Raw genomic sequence first — 17,066 nt, 5'->3', positions numbered from 1 at the left:
CTGATTCTGAATCCCCTGCTTCACCACTCCCCCGCACCAGTAGGAGAGCTGAGGTCCAGTAGGTGAACCTATCCGCCCTAAGTTGGTTGCTGTGTTGAGTTTGCTAATGGAGTGATTTGCCATTGGCAAGCAAGTTAGATTCATGTTGGCCGCTGGTCCAAATAAAATATAGGAACATTATAGGTAGTAACGTTATGCTAATGATTGTAACGTTTTTTACGGCACTCAGTTTTCATTTCACTGTTCAGTCTTGTGTATATCATGTCACTGTTTTAGCCGATGCCCATCTGCTCATTCACGCAACAGGTGCTGATTGCAGTTCACTTAACAGCCATTGGTGTCATTAATAACAAGGATTTTTCCAAAGTTACTATGGAACCTTTAATAGTTCATATGACAACACAGAAGTATTTCATCAAAATGGCTTTATTACTCATGGAAATTAATAATAAACACATGCAAAGTACTGTCATTTTCATTTCTGCATCATGTTTTTCTTACTGTTTTTTTCTGGTTTCAGAATTATGACATAGCACTTTGGTGCAAAAATGCAAAAGAGGAGACCAAAAGCTGAGGCTAAAATAGCAAAAATATGGACAGCCACTGTGTATTTCCCAGCTGTGCTCACATAAACTGGGATAAAAGTTATCCACACTGCAAAGAATATCAGCATGCTGAAGGTGATGAACTTTGCTTCATTAAAATTATCAGGTAGCTTCCGAGCCAAAAAAGCCATTAGGAAGCACATACAGGCCAGGAACCCAATGTATCCAAGAACACACCAGAAGCCAACTTCTGAACCAGGAACACACTCAATGATGATGGTAGCACTGAGGTAATTTGTATTGTTGTTGGCATGGGGTGGACTAGTGAACAGCCAGATCAGACAGATTATTACCTGAGTGAAGGGGAAAAAACAGGATGATTTGATTGAGTTGGAAAAAATATTTTTAGACTTATGGAAAGTGTTTCTACCTGGACAGCCGTTCCTAAAAGTGCACTGACTCTCTGCTGGTTGGGTCCAAACCACTTCATGACATTACTCCCTGGCAGTGTGGACCTAAAGGCCATTAGGACAACTGCTGTCTTTGCTAGGAGGCATGAGATGCAGAGGGCAAAACTGATTCCAAATGCTGGGTACCTAATGCGACAAAGCCAGTCTGAAGGCTCGCCGATGAACAACAGGCCAACAAGGAAACAGACAGCAAGAAACACCAAGAGGAGGAAGCTCAATTCCATGTTGTTGGCCCGAACAAGTGGTGTGTCTTTGTATGTGAAGAATATAGTGAGGATAGAGAGGGAAATAAAAGCTCCAAGGACAGATACAACACATAGCACAATACCCATTAAGTCATGGTAAGACAGAAACTCAATAGTCTTTGGGATGCAGAGTTCTCTGTCTTCATTGGGCCATGTGTCCTCTGAGCAGCGTAGGCACTCTAAAGAATCTGTAGATGGGAGAGAAGAGGACTTTGTAGTTTTGGGAATACACATTTACAAGGAGAAAGGGTGAAAAAAGACAACACACCAGTCTCATTGCTAACTTCTCCCTCAGCACAGGGGACACAGTCGAAACAGCAGATCGGTTCCCCTTTTCTCCTGGCGATGCGGGAACCTGGAGGACAACTGTCACTGCACACAGACCGGGAAGCCTGAGAGGCAAAATTCAGCCACTCAGAAAGACACTGACTTCAGTCAATATTCACCAGCATCTCTGCTTTGTTATGCATTACAAAGGTCTGATCTGATTTATTTTAAAGAAATTATTTTGAATTGAAGAGCTCAACTACAATAATACATCATTGAATTATATTGGTAAAATACCATTTTCACTCTGTTATCACCTCAGCTATCACCCATTCACAAATTTAGCTATCACATGGTAATTATACTAAAATTTTTATCACAATGTTAGCTTATTGGTTGCAACATTGTAACTGATGTCAGCTAGAGTAGATTATATTTGATGGCGACATTTTCTTCTGCTTGTTTAAAAGTGCACATGAACAAGAACAAATTAACTGATGTGTTGATCAGCAGTACATACAACAGTCTAAGAGGTGAACATGGCCTCAAGCCTGTTTGCAGTGAACACACCTGCTTCCCAATAGGCCACTGAATTACTGAGTCATTTATGACCAGGCTTCGTCCAGCAGGCAAAGAGGCATCGTAGAAACCTACTTTTACCAAATGTAGTGAACCATCAGGCCTGCTTTGCCAGTTCAAAAGGTCATAATATGCAATGGGGTCACCGTTTTGGTCAAAGTTGACTTTCTCCCCCAGTGCTGAAAAATTTGCATGCTTCATGTAGTGGAGAAGCTGAGGGTGGAAAGAAAAACAAATTATCTAAACAATAAATCTGGTGCATTTGACTTCTTTTTCACTCTTTTTTCAATTTTTATACGTAAAAAAACATTTAACCTACAATTAGTCTCACCTGCCAAGGTTTAAATTTCTTTGGGCCTGCGCAGGTGCCATTAAGAAAAGGCCCTTGTCCAACTATGCAGTTACACATATCTTCCAAGGCATGGGCAATCAGATACACAGCCTTGTAGACATTATAGGACACTCTTAGCTGTGTCACATCAGAATACGGAGAGTAAACATCATTTAAATCCTCTGTTCCTTTACATGGCAATCTGTCTTGGTAGTTGTCACCCCCATGAGAGTGGCTATTCACTGACCCGTTCAGTCGACAGTTAAACAGCTCTTCCCAGTATTCTGCCAAGAAAGCTGATTCATGAATATGGGATGGTCTGAGACTAGTGAGGTGTTGTTTCAGCCCTGGAATCACATCAGCTCTCCGGATGGCAAATCCCAGTGTTCCTGTCATTAAGTCTCCAAACTCTTCCCAGAGTGATTTGGCAGTGGCCCAAGCTTCACTGGCAATCCACTGCAGACCAGTTACATTCTGATATTGGATCTCTTTAAGAATACCCTTCATCTCTGACTCACCAGAAAAGTTTATGATGACCTTTGAGGACGCCATCTAAACATTAAAATGTACATATAGTTAATATTTAATGACATTTAAACTATTTGAATAACTGTAATTAAGTGACAGTGTGTTGGACCCCTTCTTTTTTATATGAAATATAATTAACATTCAAGCACCTATAATAATATAGAACATAGCACTTTAAAATACTTAATATTAATAATAATAATAATAATAATAATAATAATAATAAGAAGACATCAGATGAATGTCTGTCTGAGAGGTGTCGAGTTTTGATGGTTGTTTTTCAGGACATAGTTGCAATCGTAAACTTTGTGAGCTAAAAATGGTTATAGATGATATCAGAATTTTGAATTGTATTATTCTAATTATAAAAATAAACCTAATGGTGACAGCCAAGGAAGCAAAAGATAATGTTTCTGAGAAGGTAATGGATTTTCAGTGACACAAACTATTGATACGTTTTAAGTATTTGCGTGCTTGATTTAATTATTTTAACTTGTAAAATGTCTTTTCTTTTGTGTGTTGTCTTAACGAATACAGCAATAATAAGTTTAAATCTAGAAAGCTGTTTTCACATTCATTGCTGAAAGTGTGCATTTTCTCTTTGTTTATTGAAAACCTGATTTTATGATTTGTGACATCACAAATGGTTTGGCAGCCACCAGTGTACATACACTGGGAATGGACTTAACAGTGAAGTAGGAGACATCTTGTGTCAAGCAGTTAATCTTGTGAAATGAAAATATTTGCACATTCATATATTCTGACTTTTTTTAATGAGAGAGATGAAATATGTGTCATTTTAAGGATTTTAATGTGGTAACTACACTTTTAGAAAAAATATTCAAGGTCACATTTCTAATTCTTTTGTCTGACTTATCGAAGACCAATTTGCTTAAAATGCAGTAATTGCAGGTTTATATATAAAGAAAAAAACTCAGACTTAGACCTTTATGAAGGTAAAGGTAAAGATGAAGGTGACAACTTGATGAAGGTCTAAATACAGAAACGTTGTTGTCATTAAATGTACTTGCAAGTAAAGCTGACAGATTTTGTTGGCCCTCTGTGTTCTCCTATGCACCTGTAGATCTTAAGGTGTGCAAAAGCTGTACTCAGGTTTATATATACACAAATTCATGAGATTCACACCAGATACGTACCTGAATAACATCCAGAAGCTCATCTAGAGCCTGCTGACTCAGGACTACAGGGTAGAAATGAGTGTAGGCAGCACACACACCATATTGCTCTGATTCCTGCAGAAAGAGCTGAATGGCAAAGCGAGCATAATCAGATTCCACCCCAATGACTCCCACCCAGGTCCAGCCAAAATAACTAACCAGACGGGCCAGGGCTCTGATCTGGAAGGCGTCACTTGGCATGGTGCGCATGAATGTAGGGAAGTCCCTTTGGTTGCTCAGACAGCTGCAGGATGCAAAATAGCTCACCTGTTATTATAGCAAACAATAGTTAACCTTCTGCACCATTTGGATCACTGAAAAGGCTGTTGAACAAGCATCACATTTCACAGAACAATACCACCGTTCAAGCATTAGGTGGTGCAGATTTCTACCTGCACTTGAAATGAAAAAGAAAAGGAATTTGACGACCTCACTACCCAGTTGTTAAAATGGAAGATTATTTACTGATTTTAAAATACGGAAATTTGAAATTTTCTAAGTCAAAAGTTCTGAAAAAAAGATTTTGTCACTTTTTTCACACTATAAGCTCAAAGCACTGCATATTTGAAGGTCCAATCAACAACAACAATTATCTCATCAATGTCCAGTAAAAACCATGCTCCAGCATTTTTTTCCCAACTAGTTGACGGATTAAGTGTTTCTCTATACGTTGAAAAAATTCTTACTTCTCAAGCCAAATAAACCATTTTTAAAACTCAATGGATTATCTGAAAACTTGTCACTTCAGAATCATAACAAAACAACAGCCCCATTTCAGCTTTATGTTATTATAAAGCTGAAATGGGGCTGTTGTTTTTTAAGTGACGATTTGGGAGTGCAGCAGCTCATTAAAATAAAGAATTAATAAAAGACTTGACATGGCAAAAACACAAATTATTAACATTATTACAACAACAGCTCTCAGCTAGTCTCACCAGGGGGATATGGAAAGAACCTAGGCTTCTTAGCAGAGCCATAGACACTCCAGAGGCAGCATCTCCTATGATTACTGGGGACACAGTCCTTTGTACGGCAGCACAGCCTAAATTAGAACCAGTGTTTCTTTTTTGACCTTTGTCTCTGTTCACAATGTCAGCTCTGTAGCCCATCTCCGGCTGGCCATTTACCAACAGCAAAGATGCTCTCAGAGACACAGGAATGTCATCAGAACTGTCAAGGATGTGGAAACCCAGTTTCAGCTGTGGCAAGAGGTCACTGCGCTGGTTGATCTCTTTGATTGCAAAAGTCATTGTCTGCATCCAGCGCAAAGCACGAGAGCTATAACTGTGGAAAAATTTAAAACAGTTCATCACAAGTATCCTGATATTCGCTCAACACTAATCTAATGACATGTAATCTACTGTGTACACCAACTACAAAAGCCAACTACTATAAAATGCATTCAAGTGTTCACTTACTACTTATACATATTACGTGTTGGTTTCATTCTGTATGTTGGAAGAGAAGACACAGGGCTGTAGTGTAGAGGGAATAAGCCCCCTATAACTACATCTCCGTCTTCATGCAGACTGTTTTTCTCCTCTTCCCCCAAGAAAACACACTTATCCAGAGCAGCAGCTAAACCATGTTTGCCCCAAACAAGAAAAAGAAACATAAGAAGCTTTGCAGCCGGTATTGCCATGGCTCCTGCTCAGTAATGTTAAATATTTTAATGGCTGAAAATGCAAGAGTAGCTGCCCTTTCTGGTCACATACAAAGGATAATGATATTTCAGGATGCACCTGATTTATATACCGTAGTTATCACTGAGGGGACTGCCCAGATACAATCGGTGTGACATCACAAAGGGTGACACCTTGTGTTCCTGGGGTAAGATGAATATACAGTGGCCTAAATGAAAAAAAAAAAGTTTGTTCATCATCAATTCATCATCAGAGCCTCAGTTGTTTTCTTACTCACATATAATTTACTGTATTTGGCTGTTGCTTGTTAGATTTGTTCACGAGTTAGTGCTGTATGTACAAGTTGTGCTCATCCAGTACAATGTTGAGGTTCTTTATTGTCATACCACATCACTTACAGTAAAGCAGTCATTGGTAATTCAATTATTAGTTCTCTGGGTCCCTACAACAATGCTCATATATAATGTATACAAATAATCGAAGACATAGATTAAAGCAGAATTATAAGAATGGAATGAAATAAAACATACTGTGGTAGACAGGTATCCAGTATATTTACTGTGATACTGGGATGTTGGCAAGTATAGATATATGCTCTTTAAGCCAACCAAATTATCTGTATCTGGACCTAAACCAAAAGTGGGTGGGACTAACCAGAAGTTGTTAATTTAAGCCTAAAATAGATATGGGTTGAGCAGAAGTTGCAGTTCCAAATGCAAATTCCCATGTACAATGGTCGCTTTAAACTGATTTGCCATTTGAGTTCGAGAAATAGGTTCCAGAAATAAACTTACAAGAATATATAATGCTTTATTTAATGGGTACATGATTAACTGATAATTTTCAAATAATTTCAAAGACGTTTGCTGCCCTACAGTGTTATACAAGCAATGAAATGGAATTAACAACTTGGAAGTGTACCAGTTCAACAATGTTTGTATTTTTCCTAAATTAGCTCCAGCTAGTTCCAATTAGTTGCACAGGTCTTTGAAGAAAAAGTCTTGCAAAGATGCAATTCAATTTAACTTCAAATTAAAACATCAGATCTGCCTTTGACTTTACCTTTTTTCTATACTTTCTGTGTTCATGTGTGTCTACTGGGTTGCAGCTTTGACCCCAGGGCTTTTCGCTGGGCACAGACTATGAGGCTGGCAGTGGAGGAGATTAATCAGAGGACTGAGCTATTGCCCAATTACACCCTTGGATATAAAATCTTTGATTCGTGTGCATATCCATTGACCGGCCAGAGGGCTGCTATGGCTGTCCTTAACGGGCTGAGCGAGAACGACTCTCCCATGTGCAGTGGTGCCTCTCTGCTCCTTGCTATAATTGGGGAGTCTGGTTCTGCTCAGTCTATCGTGGTGTCGAGAATCCTGCAGCCATTCAGAATCCCGATGGTAATTCGTGTGTAATTCCCCAAAAAACATCAACATGTCACCCTATAATGTGGTTTACTGTACTCCTTAACTGTACAATCTTTGTCCTTGTTCACACAGATCAGCTACTTTTCATCATGTCTCACTGACAGAAGAAAATTTCCTACCTTCTTCAGAGTAATCTCTAATGATGACTATCAGGTGAAAGTCTGGCATTTTGATAACCTTTCAGTGCTTTAGCAGTAAAAAGATATCTTCTGAAAATGTCATATATTTCTATATCATCTAGTGTGGTTTTATGAAAATATACGATTTAAATGATCTTTTTTTCTTTTTCAATATCTGTGTTTTCAGACAAAGTGAGTTGACACAAATTCTGTTGAACACAGGTGAAGGCTATTGCTCAGCTGCTGGTGTGCTTCAACTGGACTTGGGTGGGGCTGGTGCAAGGGGACCATGAATACGGGCGCTTTGCTGTGCAAGGTTTACTCAGAGAATTACAGGGTACAAAAGTGTGTGTAGCATACCAAGAAATGATCCCTCTGCTCTACAATTGCCAGAGGGCACTGGAGATCATCCAGGTAGATACAAAGACAAAGTTTTCTGGTGTTAAAGAGGTTTTCACCTCAAGACCATTTGATGGTAGGTGCTGATTACACATTAGTACCCTTTAAGAACCTTTGTGTAGAATGTTTCTGTTATTTTGTCATAAAATATTAGACAATCCTGCTGAAAATTGCAGTCTATGTGCTGCTTTCAGTGTCTCAGTGTCCCCAAGTTGGACCTATGAAGGGGTGGGGTATTGGCTTGCACTGCTTTTCCCACATTGTCTTACATGATTACATGATGAAGAACATCACTGGAATCCAGTAGGTAGCTAGTGAGGCCTGGGTCACAGCGTCTGTCTTTACAGGCAGTGAGTATTACTCCTACATGGGGGGGCACCATTGGTTTTGGCATCAGGAAAGGACATATATCCAGACTCAGTGACCACCTGCAGACAGTAAACCCTCAGATGTATCCCATTAATCTCCTGGTTCAGGAGCTGTGGGAGGCTCTGTATGGTTGCAGTCCTTCTCTGTCCTCAGACTCCCAGTTGCCTCCCTGCTCAGGGCAGGAGTCCCTGTTGGAGCAGTGTCAGGGACCAAACAGAAAAGGCTCGAGAACCAAAGATGTAATTGTCAAAAAAATATTAATTTATTAGTAACTTAATTCAAAAGGAACAATTTCAAAAAGTATATTGATACAAATACAACAAAATAGAAAAATAACTAAATAAGGGCCCTAATTACTCAAACTGAGGTCAACTTAAAACAGCAACTTAACTCAACATGCCTGACCTAACTGAATGAAACAATAAGTGGGGGTTATATAGGTACTGGCCGGCCAACAAATGACACAATAGGGGGGGGAACAAACAAACCATTATTTTCTTAATACATATAAACATAATGTGAACAGAAACTACAATGAAAACCTATACCTACTCAACATAAACACTCAAATCATGAAGCAAACTTAAAAATCTTAATAATCTCAAATTAAATAAAACTCAAAGAAAAGCCAGCCTCCCCTCTGGCACCTCCAAGGTGGCCTCCTCCACTTCCTGTTCTGTTTCCATAAGAGGCCATCTTGGAAGGCGCCGCCTCCTTTCCAGAGCTGGGGAGAGCTGCAAACAATAAGACACACAAGGTGAGTTTCAACTCAAACAAAAGGAAATAATATTGAACAGACTGTTAACCAAAATGCGTGCACTCAAATTAATCAACAACTGTCAATAAACATAATGTATGAAAGAAAATACTGTGTGTCGTCATTTAAAATAAAATAACAAAATACTCAACTTAAAGGTGGTCACTATGTGTGGCCACCACAAGCAGCATTCAGCCTACATGAATACATCCAGTCCTAGAGTTGCGTATAATGTCTATAAGGCTGTATATGCGATTGCTCATTCCCTCCACAACCTTCTTCTCTGTCAACCAGGCAGTGGGCCCTTCCAAAACAACTCATGTGCTCCAAGCAACAACATACAACCCTGGCAGGTAGGGTCCTGTTTTCTAACTGCAAAAATAACACATTGAAAATCTTTAAGTATTTTAGAATTAATTCATATTATCTTTTGGTTTTCAAGCTCCGATACTACCTACAGGAAGTAACATTTAACATTGCTGGGGAGGAGGTGAACTTTGATCATAAACTGGCAGAGAGGCACAGGCGGGAACATTGAGTTTGTCAGTGTGGGGTTGTTTGATGGAACCAAGCCTGCCGGAGAGGAGCTGGTGATCCAGGAAGACAAGATAATATGGGAAGGCCATCAGAGTGAGGCAAGCCGATACACTGTGTTTTTACCTTCATCAGATGCCATCTGTTGAAGTTCTGTAGGTTGACATGGAGAAAGATAGGTGGTTAGCCTAGCTGACCATATATTAGTTTCTTAAATTCAAACCAAGCGGCAACCTTTAAGGCTGAAAATTGAAATCAATGCAGAAGTGGTGTTCAGCAGGGAAAACTGGTTTCAAATTTTAACTGTTTTCATAAGAGTGATTCTGAACAAATCATTGAGACATTTTAATTTTGATCTCCTTATCCATTCCAAGTCAAATTTCACCAACAGTTTTTAACTCTCTTCCCTTTAGATTCAATAGAGTGCACATTTTGTCCCAAGGACTTCTGGTCAAAGACAGAACAGTGTGCATCCCCAAGAAGGTAGAGTTCTTGGCCTATGATTCCTTGGGTATAACCCTGACAGTGACCTCTGTGGTGGGTGCCTGCCTCACTATAGCTGTCTTTGCAGTCTTTTTTTACAATAAAAACACAGCAATTGTTCGTGTGAATAACTCTGAACTCAGCTTCTTTATCCTTTTCTCACTGACTCTTTGTTTCCTGTGTTCCCTGGTGTTCGATGGAGAGCCAACATCTTGGTCCTGCATGCTGCGCCACACTGCCTTTAGCATCACATTTTCACTTTGCCTCTCCTGCATCCTGGGAAAGACTCTGGTAGTGTTGGCTGCTTTCACTGCCACCAGGCCAGGGGACAACATTATGAAGTGGCTGGGGCCCAAGCAGCAGAGGGTCATCATCTTCAGTTGCACTCAGGTTCAGGTGGTTACCTGTGCTGCCTGGCTCATTGATGCCCCCCCTTTCCATCCCGAAATACACAATATGAACACTCGAAGATCATACTGGAGTGTAGGTGGGCTCTAGCATCGCATTCTGGTGTGTTCTGGGATACATTGGTCTACAGGCCTGTCTGTGCTTTGTTCTAGCTTTTCTGGCCCGTAAGTTGCCAGGCAACTTCAATGAGGCCAAGTTTATCACTTTTAGCATGCTTATCTTCTGTGCTGTGTGGCTGGCATTCATCCCTGCTTATATCAGCTCCCCTGGAAATTATGCAGATGCAGTGGAGTCCTTTGCCATTCTGGCTTCCAGCTTTGGCTTGTTGTTCTGCATGTTTGCTCCAAAGTGTTACATTATTTTACTGAAGCCAGAAAAGAATACAAAACAGCACCTAATGGCAAAAGAAAGTAATATGCCATTAGTTAACCTTTTGACAGTATCTGAAACTTTTATATAATGTTAAATGTTCTTTAAAAATAGTCTTGATGAATTGTGATTTATTTCTCATTTTGTATTGATTTGATGTTGATATTTAATGCAACTGATATGGCAGCATTGCAACTAAAATACTGTGTACACAGAATAAAATAAGCATTGTGACAAGAAGTTTATCATTTTAAGGTATATTTTAAGGAAATTAATAAAACAATTTTCTTGGAAGGCCGTGACGTTCAATTTTTGAAAAAAATACTTTCTGTTAATTTCCCACCCTGCTGTGAGCTTTAGTTTTGGATTGATCCATATTCAGTGGGTCTAGAACTGTATGCACTGAGGATGAAAATAGGTAATTAATGATTGATTACTGTCCTAAATGATCGGTTGTTGCAAAGTACTGTGTGTATGTGTTGTAACATGGTCAGGCTCGTTTCCTGTTGGAACTAAAGATAACTGACAAAAGATATTTTGGCTTTATGGCTTGTTGAGAACCCCTCCCAAAAAAAGAAAATCTATGAACTTTGCCTTTTGATTGTTTTCTGGGGATGAAATACATAAGGAAGAGATACACATGGAGCATGACACAGGCACTAGGGCAAAGATCAGGGGGAGAAAAATGAATCTGAAAAATTAAAAAAGGACCTGTGCCGTCTCCCAGGTGAAGAATGGAAGCTTCCTCCCAATGTTGGGAAAAATGGCACTCCAGGATGTCACAGCGACTTGTGAACAACAGCGCCAAGTGCATTGGTGTGAAGAGAAAACAAGAGGGGACCTAGAATAGAACCCTTTAGGGACCCCAGTAGTGAGGCTATGAGGTTCAGTCAGAGATTTTAAACAAGTTACCCTGTAAGTGGGGTCCTTGAGGTAGGATGTGAACAGGGAGAGTGCACAGTCTGAGCCTATCCCGGTTTTTGAGGGTGGAGAGTATGATCTGGTTTTTCACTGTGTCAAATACTGCCGATAGGTCGAATAGGAGGATGGCATTGACTTACTCTGTGATAGCAAAGAGGGCAGTCTCAGTTGAGTGGCCAAGCTTGAATCATCAGAATCAGAATCATGTATATCTGTATATACTTGGAGTGGTCATTGAACACTTGAGTGTCTACTTTATTATTTTATTTAATTGTCTACTTTACTATTTTATTTATATCTTTATCTTTATCTCTTGTTCCCATTCATGCTATATTTCTATTTCTACTTTGCATGGAGCATCTGGAACAAAAACAATTTCCCCCTGGGGATTAATAAAGTATTCTGATTCTGATTCTGATTCTGATTATGTTCCTCAACCAGGGGGCGGAGCAGTTTCTAGTTCAGGTTCTAGACGAGACTAGACAATGTTCCTGTAAGTGCCATGCAACCTCTCTGCAGCAGCCCAGTTAGTCTTCAAACTGCCCAAGTTCCTTCTCACTGCATTACTTATTCACACCCTGCACAAGCTATCATTGTTCGCTAGGCTCAGTTTCATACCATGCACCATATCCTGTCCACTATGCTCTGCTACTGTCAATCGGTTTGGTACACCCTCCCTCAGAGGGAGGCCCAGCTACAACCCAAACAATGGTTATTATTTGCTGTCCTTGCTCAACAATGGTAGAAGGGTATTCTAATTTCCACCAGGATCGCAGAAACTATACACATCTTCTGTCACAGACTGAAAACTATTCTCTATCTCTCATTGCTTCTGAATTAAAGCAGTCCTGCATATTTGATGAAGTTCATGTACTTGCATGACTCCAGCAGTTTTGGGTTTCAATCCACATGGTTGAATGCACATACTGTATGTTATTTTGGATAAAGGCTTCAGTTAATAAATGCAGTGCAATATAATGTAGTAGTAATGATAATAATAAGAATAATCATAATTTATGTTAGTCATGAAAAAGTTATACTTAGGTAATCATGATTACAACACTTGTAATTCAACAGAATACATGCTGAGACTGATCAGTATTTTGGCCTGTTCATTTTACTGCTAACTTATGTATGAAGAAGACATGGACATCATTACTTTCTCTCATGACTGATAAATGTTAGTTGTTAAAATGTCGTTCTTGCATTAAGTTAAACATTAGATTGTGTCAATTCATTCATTATATTCCTGATAGTTCATGAAGGTATTCCATTAATAAATACATTTTCTCCATGCACAAAGTATTAAACCTATACTTTTGATACTGGTTATACCATGTAGAGAAATTTGTACTGTACAAAACGGGAAAGAGTTTTTCCGCAACATTTTTGGAAATTGACTTTAACAGAATCTGTTCCTTACGGTGTAGTGACGTGTGGAAAAAAAGAAAAAATTGTGCTTGTGATTCTCCTATGGTAGACAAAGTTATAAAGATCAGCCCCAAGGTCAGAACTGCTTAAGTGAAGGGGAGGTTGCCTTGTGATGGGTAGGATCATTATTTTTTTATTCGCTCTGCTGGCAAGGACAAAGTCAGAGAAGCAAACATGCAAATTGATCCAGCAGACAGGGTTCATGGAATTTTCAAAAGAAGGTGATCTTATGATAGGTGGTGTTTTCTCCTTAAGTGGGAGAGACATACTGGTAGATAATGGCTACCAGACACTTCCATATAAATACTGCAAAAAGTAAGTGACTGTGCTTAAAATATGTTACAAGTGTAGACAAGTAGCATATTTTATGTGTTGATCTGAAAATGTTAAGCTGTAATAACAAACACTCGGTTTGCAGTTGGCATGACAGGGAATTAAAGTTTGCCCGGACAGTGATTTTTACTGTGGAGGAGATCAATAGAGATGGAAAGCTCCTTCCTGGAGTGAGTCTGGGCTACAGGCTGTTTAATGGCTGTGGGAGTGAAAACCAGATACGAGCCGCCATAGACGCTGTAAATGGGGAAGATTCAAAGGGCTGCACTGGTCAGATTCAAGCTCTCATAGGTCATTCATCCTCTGGAATAAGTAAAGACATAAACATCATATTAAGCCCCCTGTCCATTCCACAGGTGAAAATATATGATTGGTAAATGACTGCAATTTGTCCAATTTTGAATGTCCTATTGTTTTATTTACATTTCTGCATCTTAAAAAAACTATTTGGATTCATTGTAGTTAACATGTTTTTTTTAGGTAAGCCATTTTTCAACCTGTGCTTGTTTGAGTGACAAAAGGCTATACCCCACCTTCTTCAGAACTGTGCCAAGTGACCGCTTCCAAAGCATCGCTCTGGTGCAGCTTATGAAATACTTTGACTGGCGTTGGGTGGGGATTATTTATTCTGAAGACTTGTACGCAGAACAAGGTACAACTGAATTCACTAAGGAAGCAATGAAAGTGGGCATATGTGTTGAATACAGATTACCTTTCTCTAAGACATCTCAAATCATTTCAAAGTTGGATGCTATTGTAGAGACACTAAGGGATTCTTCTTCAAACGTGGTCCTGTTGTTTATGACCTTGTCTTACACTGAAGTGTTACTGTCCAAAATGGAGAATTATAACATAACTGGAAAGCAGTGGCTTGGCAGTGAGTCTTGGATCACACAAGCAGACCTGGCGTCTGTTGAGCGAAAATACATTTTACAGGGGGCAATGGGCTTTGCCCTCCCTCAGGCATCCATACCAGGTCTTGGTGAATTCTTACTCAGCTTGAAACCTTCTGATGAACCACAGAGTGATATAATTAAAGCTATCTGGGAGAAGTTCTTTGACTGCAGCTTTTCTCCATCAAATACCTCTGCTATGTGCACTGGCACAGAGGATCTCAGAACAGTCTCCAGTGACTACACAGATGTGACACATTTCAGGCCTGAGAATAATGTGTACAAAGCTGTGTACTTGGTTGCATATGCCCTTCATGCACTACTGCAATGTAGCAATGGGTCAAATCCCACAACAGGAAAGCCCTGTGTGAACAAGAGTGAAGTTCAGCCGAAGCTAGTAAGTTCTAGTAAACGTATTCAGGCATAGTTTACTTATTATATTGAGTGTTTCTATTTTTGTGTTAAGCACACACAACAAAATGAAAAGTTAAGTATTCAGACAAGACTCAATTTAATACTAAATGCCAGCTGTGTGTATGCTTTAATGTGCTGATTGTCTCTATAGGTGTTGGAACATATTAAGTATGTGAACTTCACCACACAGAATGGGGCCAAAGTTTTCTTTGATGAAAATGGAGAGTCAGTTGCCCAGTATGACTTAGTTAACTGGCAGATGAAAGAAGATGGCTCTGCTGAGATTGTGAATGTTGGTCATTATGATAGTTCTTTTCCAGAGGGGGAAAAATTCAAACTAAAAGACAACATCAAAATAGTTTGGGGAGCAAACAGTAATGAGGTAATGTGAATGAAAGTTTGTATGTGTAACCCAGTTTCTCTGCGAGTGTCTTGCTACCTTATGTAGAGGTGATGAATCTTAAAGTGTATCAACCTTAGCTGACCTGGTGGAGGTCAGCTCATGCACATATGGAATTTGGAGGATGGAGAGGTGGCTTCATAATGGTAGAGAATGTAATTTTATTGAGTCTTGGTCCTTTCACAGCTAAATGATAACCTAAATCCATAGGAAATTTTCCATTGCAATGTCATTGATGTACAAAATATTTGGTTCCATTACTGAGTTTTACATGCTGTATTTTGCCTAATCAGGTGCCAAGGTCTGTCTGCAGAGAACCATGCCCACCAGGGACTCGTAAGGCCATAAACAAGTTCAAACCAGTGTGCTGTTTCGACTGCTTTGGATGCCCGGAGGGAACAATAAGTAATCAGACAAGTGAGTAAGGACTTCAAAATGAAATTTAATTCATGTACATTGTAGTAATGATAAATTAAATGACATGGAATTCAAAAAATGTTTTCTTATAGTGTAAATATTGAATTTTTCTGGATTTTTGTTTGATTTCACTTCTTTTACAGATTCTCCAGACTGTTTGAACTGTCCTTCCAAATTCTGGCCAAATGAAAATAAAGATCAGTGTCGTCCAAAACCTATTGAATACTTGTCTTACAAAGAGGTCATGGGGGCACTTTTAACTGGATTTAGCTGTGTCGGTGTATTTTTATCCCTTCTGACATCAATCATTTTTTTAGCTCATAAAGAGACTCCCCTTGTAAAAGCCAACAACTCTGAACTGAGCTTCATGCTGCTCTTCTCCTTGACCCTGTGTTTCTTGTGTTCTCTGACCTTCATCGGCCGGCCCTCTGAGTGGTCCTGCATGCTGCGACACACAGCATTTGGGATCACCTTTGTCCTTTGTATCTCTTGTGTTCTCGGCAAAACTATAGTAGTTTTAATGGCCTTCAGAGCAACACTTCCAGGCAGCAATGTCATGAAATGGTTTGGTCCAACACAGCAGAGGCTCAGTGTTCTGACTTTCACCCTCATTCAGGTTGTGATTTGTATCCTTTGGCTGACAATCAGCCCTCCATTCCCAAAGATGAACATGAAGTACTATAAAGAAAAGATCATCTTAGAGTGTGCCCTGGGTTCAGCTGTTGGATTCTGGGCTGTGTTGAGTTATATCGGGCTTCTTGCTCTCCTGTGTTTTATACTTGCTTTTCTTGCTAGGAAGCTGCCAGACAGCTTTAATGAAGCCAAACTGATCACCTTCAGCATGCTGATATTCTGTGCAGTCTGGATCACATTCATCCCAGCATATGTCAGCTCTCCTGGCAAGTTTACTGTAGCTGTGGAAATATTTGCCATCCTGGCATCCAGTTTTGGTTTGCTGGCATGCATTTTTTTCCCAAAATGTTATATTATTATCTTCAGACCAGAACAAAACTCAAAAAAACACATGATGGGGAAAATACAACCAATAACTCTTTAATGTGTAGTTTAGTGTCCTCTAAAACAAATAGCAAGACTGTGACCATAAATAAACCCACTTTGCTGAATAGTCTGATAGATAATGTAGAAACACAAGACATTGTTGGAGCCTAAATCATGACCTTTCACTTGTTGCGATGTATTGAATAAATTAAATACACTGACTTGTGTTCTTTCCTGTGTTTCTTTTGATCATACTGTATACAGTCTATGAAATCAACCAAAATGTTTCAACTTGCAGTTGTGTAGTGGGGTATTCTAGAACAAACTAAGAAATATTGTAAAAGTCAAAATGATAGGTAGCACAAAACATTCTTTCCTCTATCAATATCCGCCATCAAGGTGTCAATTTGTTGGTTAGGTACTATGCAAAAACATGTGTTCACCACTCCACTTGATATGCATTGATTTGGGTATGAATGGTAAAGATGTGTCACTACCATTTTTAAGTGCCCTTCCAAATATCCATAGTTGGTTAGCTGCAGGACTTACAACAGCATTGGTGAACTGAATGATAGGTGGTGAACCTGAGGTGGTCACTATCATTGTTTAA

The 17,066-nt window shown here is 39.5% G+C and overlaps 2 protein-coding genes and 1 pseudogene across 2 annotated transcripts; 2 read left to right on the top strand and 1 right to left on the bottom strand.

Moving 5' to 3' along the window:
- Positions 1-475: 475 nt before the first annotated feature.
- On the bottom strand, positions 476-5,785 carry LOC141007685 (extracellular calcium-sensing receptor-like). The gene is made up of 8 exons (XM_073480073.1): positions 5,565-5,785; positions 5,079-5,427; positions 4,123-4,410; positions 2,438-2,989; positions 2,098-2,319; positions 1,529-1,652; positions 976-1,448; positions 476-898 (listed from the first exon to the last, which is right to left on the bottom strand). Exons 1-8 carry the CDS (start codon positions 5,783-5,785, stop codon positions 476-478), a joined length of 2,652 nt encoding a protein of 883 aa, XP_073336174.1.
- LOC141019479 (extracellular calcium-sensing receptor-like) lies at positions 5,784-11,443 on the top strand (annotated as a pseudogene).
- A 2,832-nt stretch (positions 11,444-14,275) lies between these two features.
- LOC141019471 (extracellular calcium-sensing receptor-like) lies at positions 14,276-16,514 on the top strand. The gene is made up of 4 exons (XM_073494402.1): positions 14,276-14,623; positions 14,792-15,022; positions 15,334-15,457; positions 15,601-16,514. Exons 1-4 carry the CDS (start codon positions 14,276-14,278, stop codon positions 16,512-16,514), a joined length of 1,617 nt encoding a protein of 538 aa, XP_073350503.1.
- Positions 16,515-17,066: the final 552 nt, after the last annotated feature.

The sequence above is a fragment of the Pagrus major genome, chromosome 2 (genome assembly GCF_040436345.1).
Source record: "Pagrus major chromosome 2, Pma_NU_1.0".
In the NCBI taxonomy this organism is placed as follows: Eukaryota; Metazoa; Chordata; class Actinopteri; order Spariformes; family Sparidae; genus Pagrus; species Pagrus major.
Note: the sequence above shows the minus strand (reverse complement) of the source record. Positions and strands in the feature narration are given on the sequence as shown.

Excerpts from the sequence above, each read along its gene's own strand:
- LOC141019471 (XM_073494402.1), top strand. The coding sequence starts at position 14,276 with ATGGGCTTTGCCCTCCCTCAGGCATCCATACCAGGTCTTGGTGAATTC. Across the intron at positions 15,023-15,333 it reads GGGGAGCAAACAGTAATGAG|GTGCCAAGGTCTGTCTGCAG; the intron begins GTAATGTGAATG and ends TTGCCTAATCAG. Across the intron at positions 15,458-15,600 it reads AACAATAAGTAATCAGACAA|ATTCTCCAGACTGTTTGAAC; the intron begins GTGAGTAAGGAC and ends CTTCTTTTACAG.
- LOC141007685 (XM_073480073.1), bottom strand. The coding sequence starts at position 5,785 with ATGGCAATACCGGCTGCAAAGCTTCTTATGTTTCTTTTTCTTGTTTGG. Across the intron at positions 1,449-1,528 it reads AGAAGTTAGCAATGAGACTG|ATTCTTTAGAGTGCCTACGC; the intron begins GTGTGTTGTCTT and ends TCCCATCTACAG. Across the intron at positions 899-975 it reads TTTTAGGAACGGCTGTCCAG|GTAATAATCTGTCTGATCTG; the intron begins GTAGAAACACTT and ends CCCTTCACTCAG.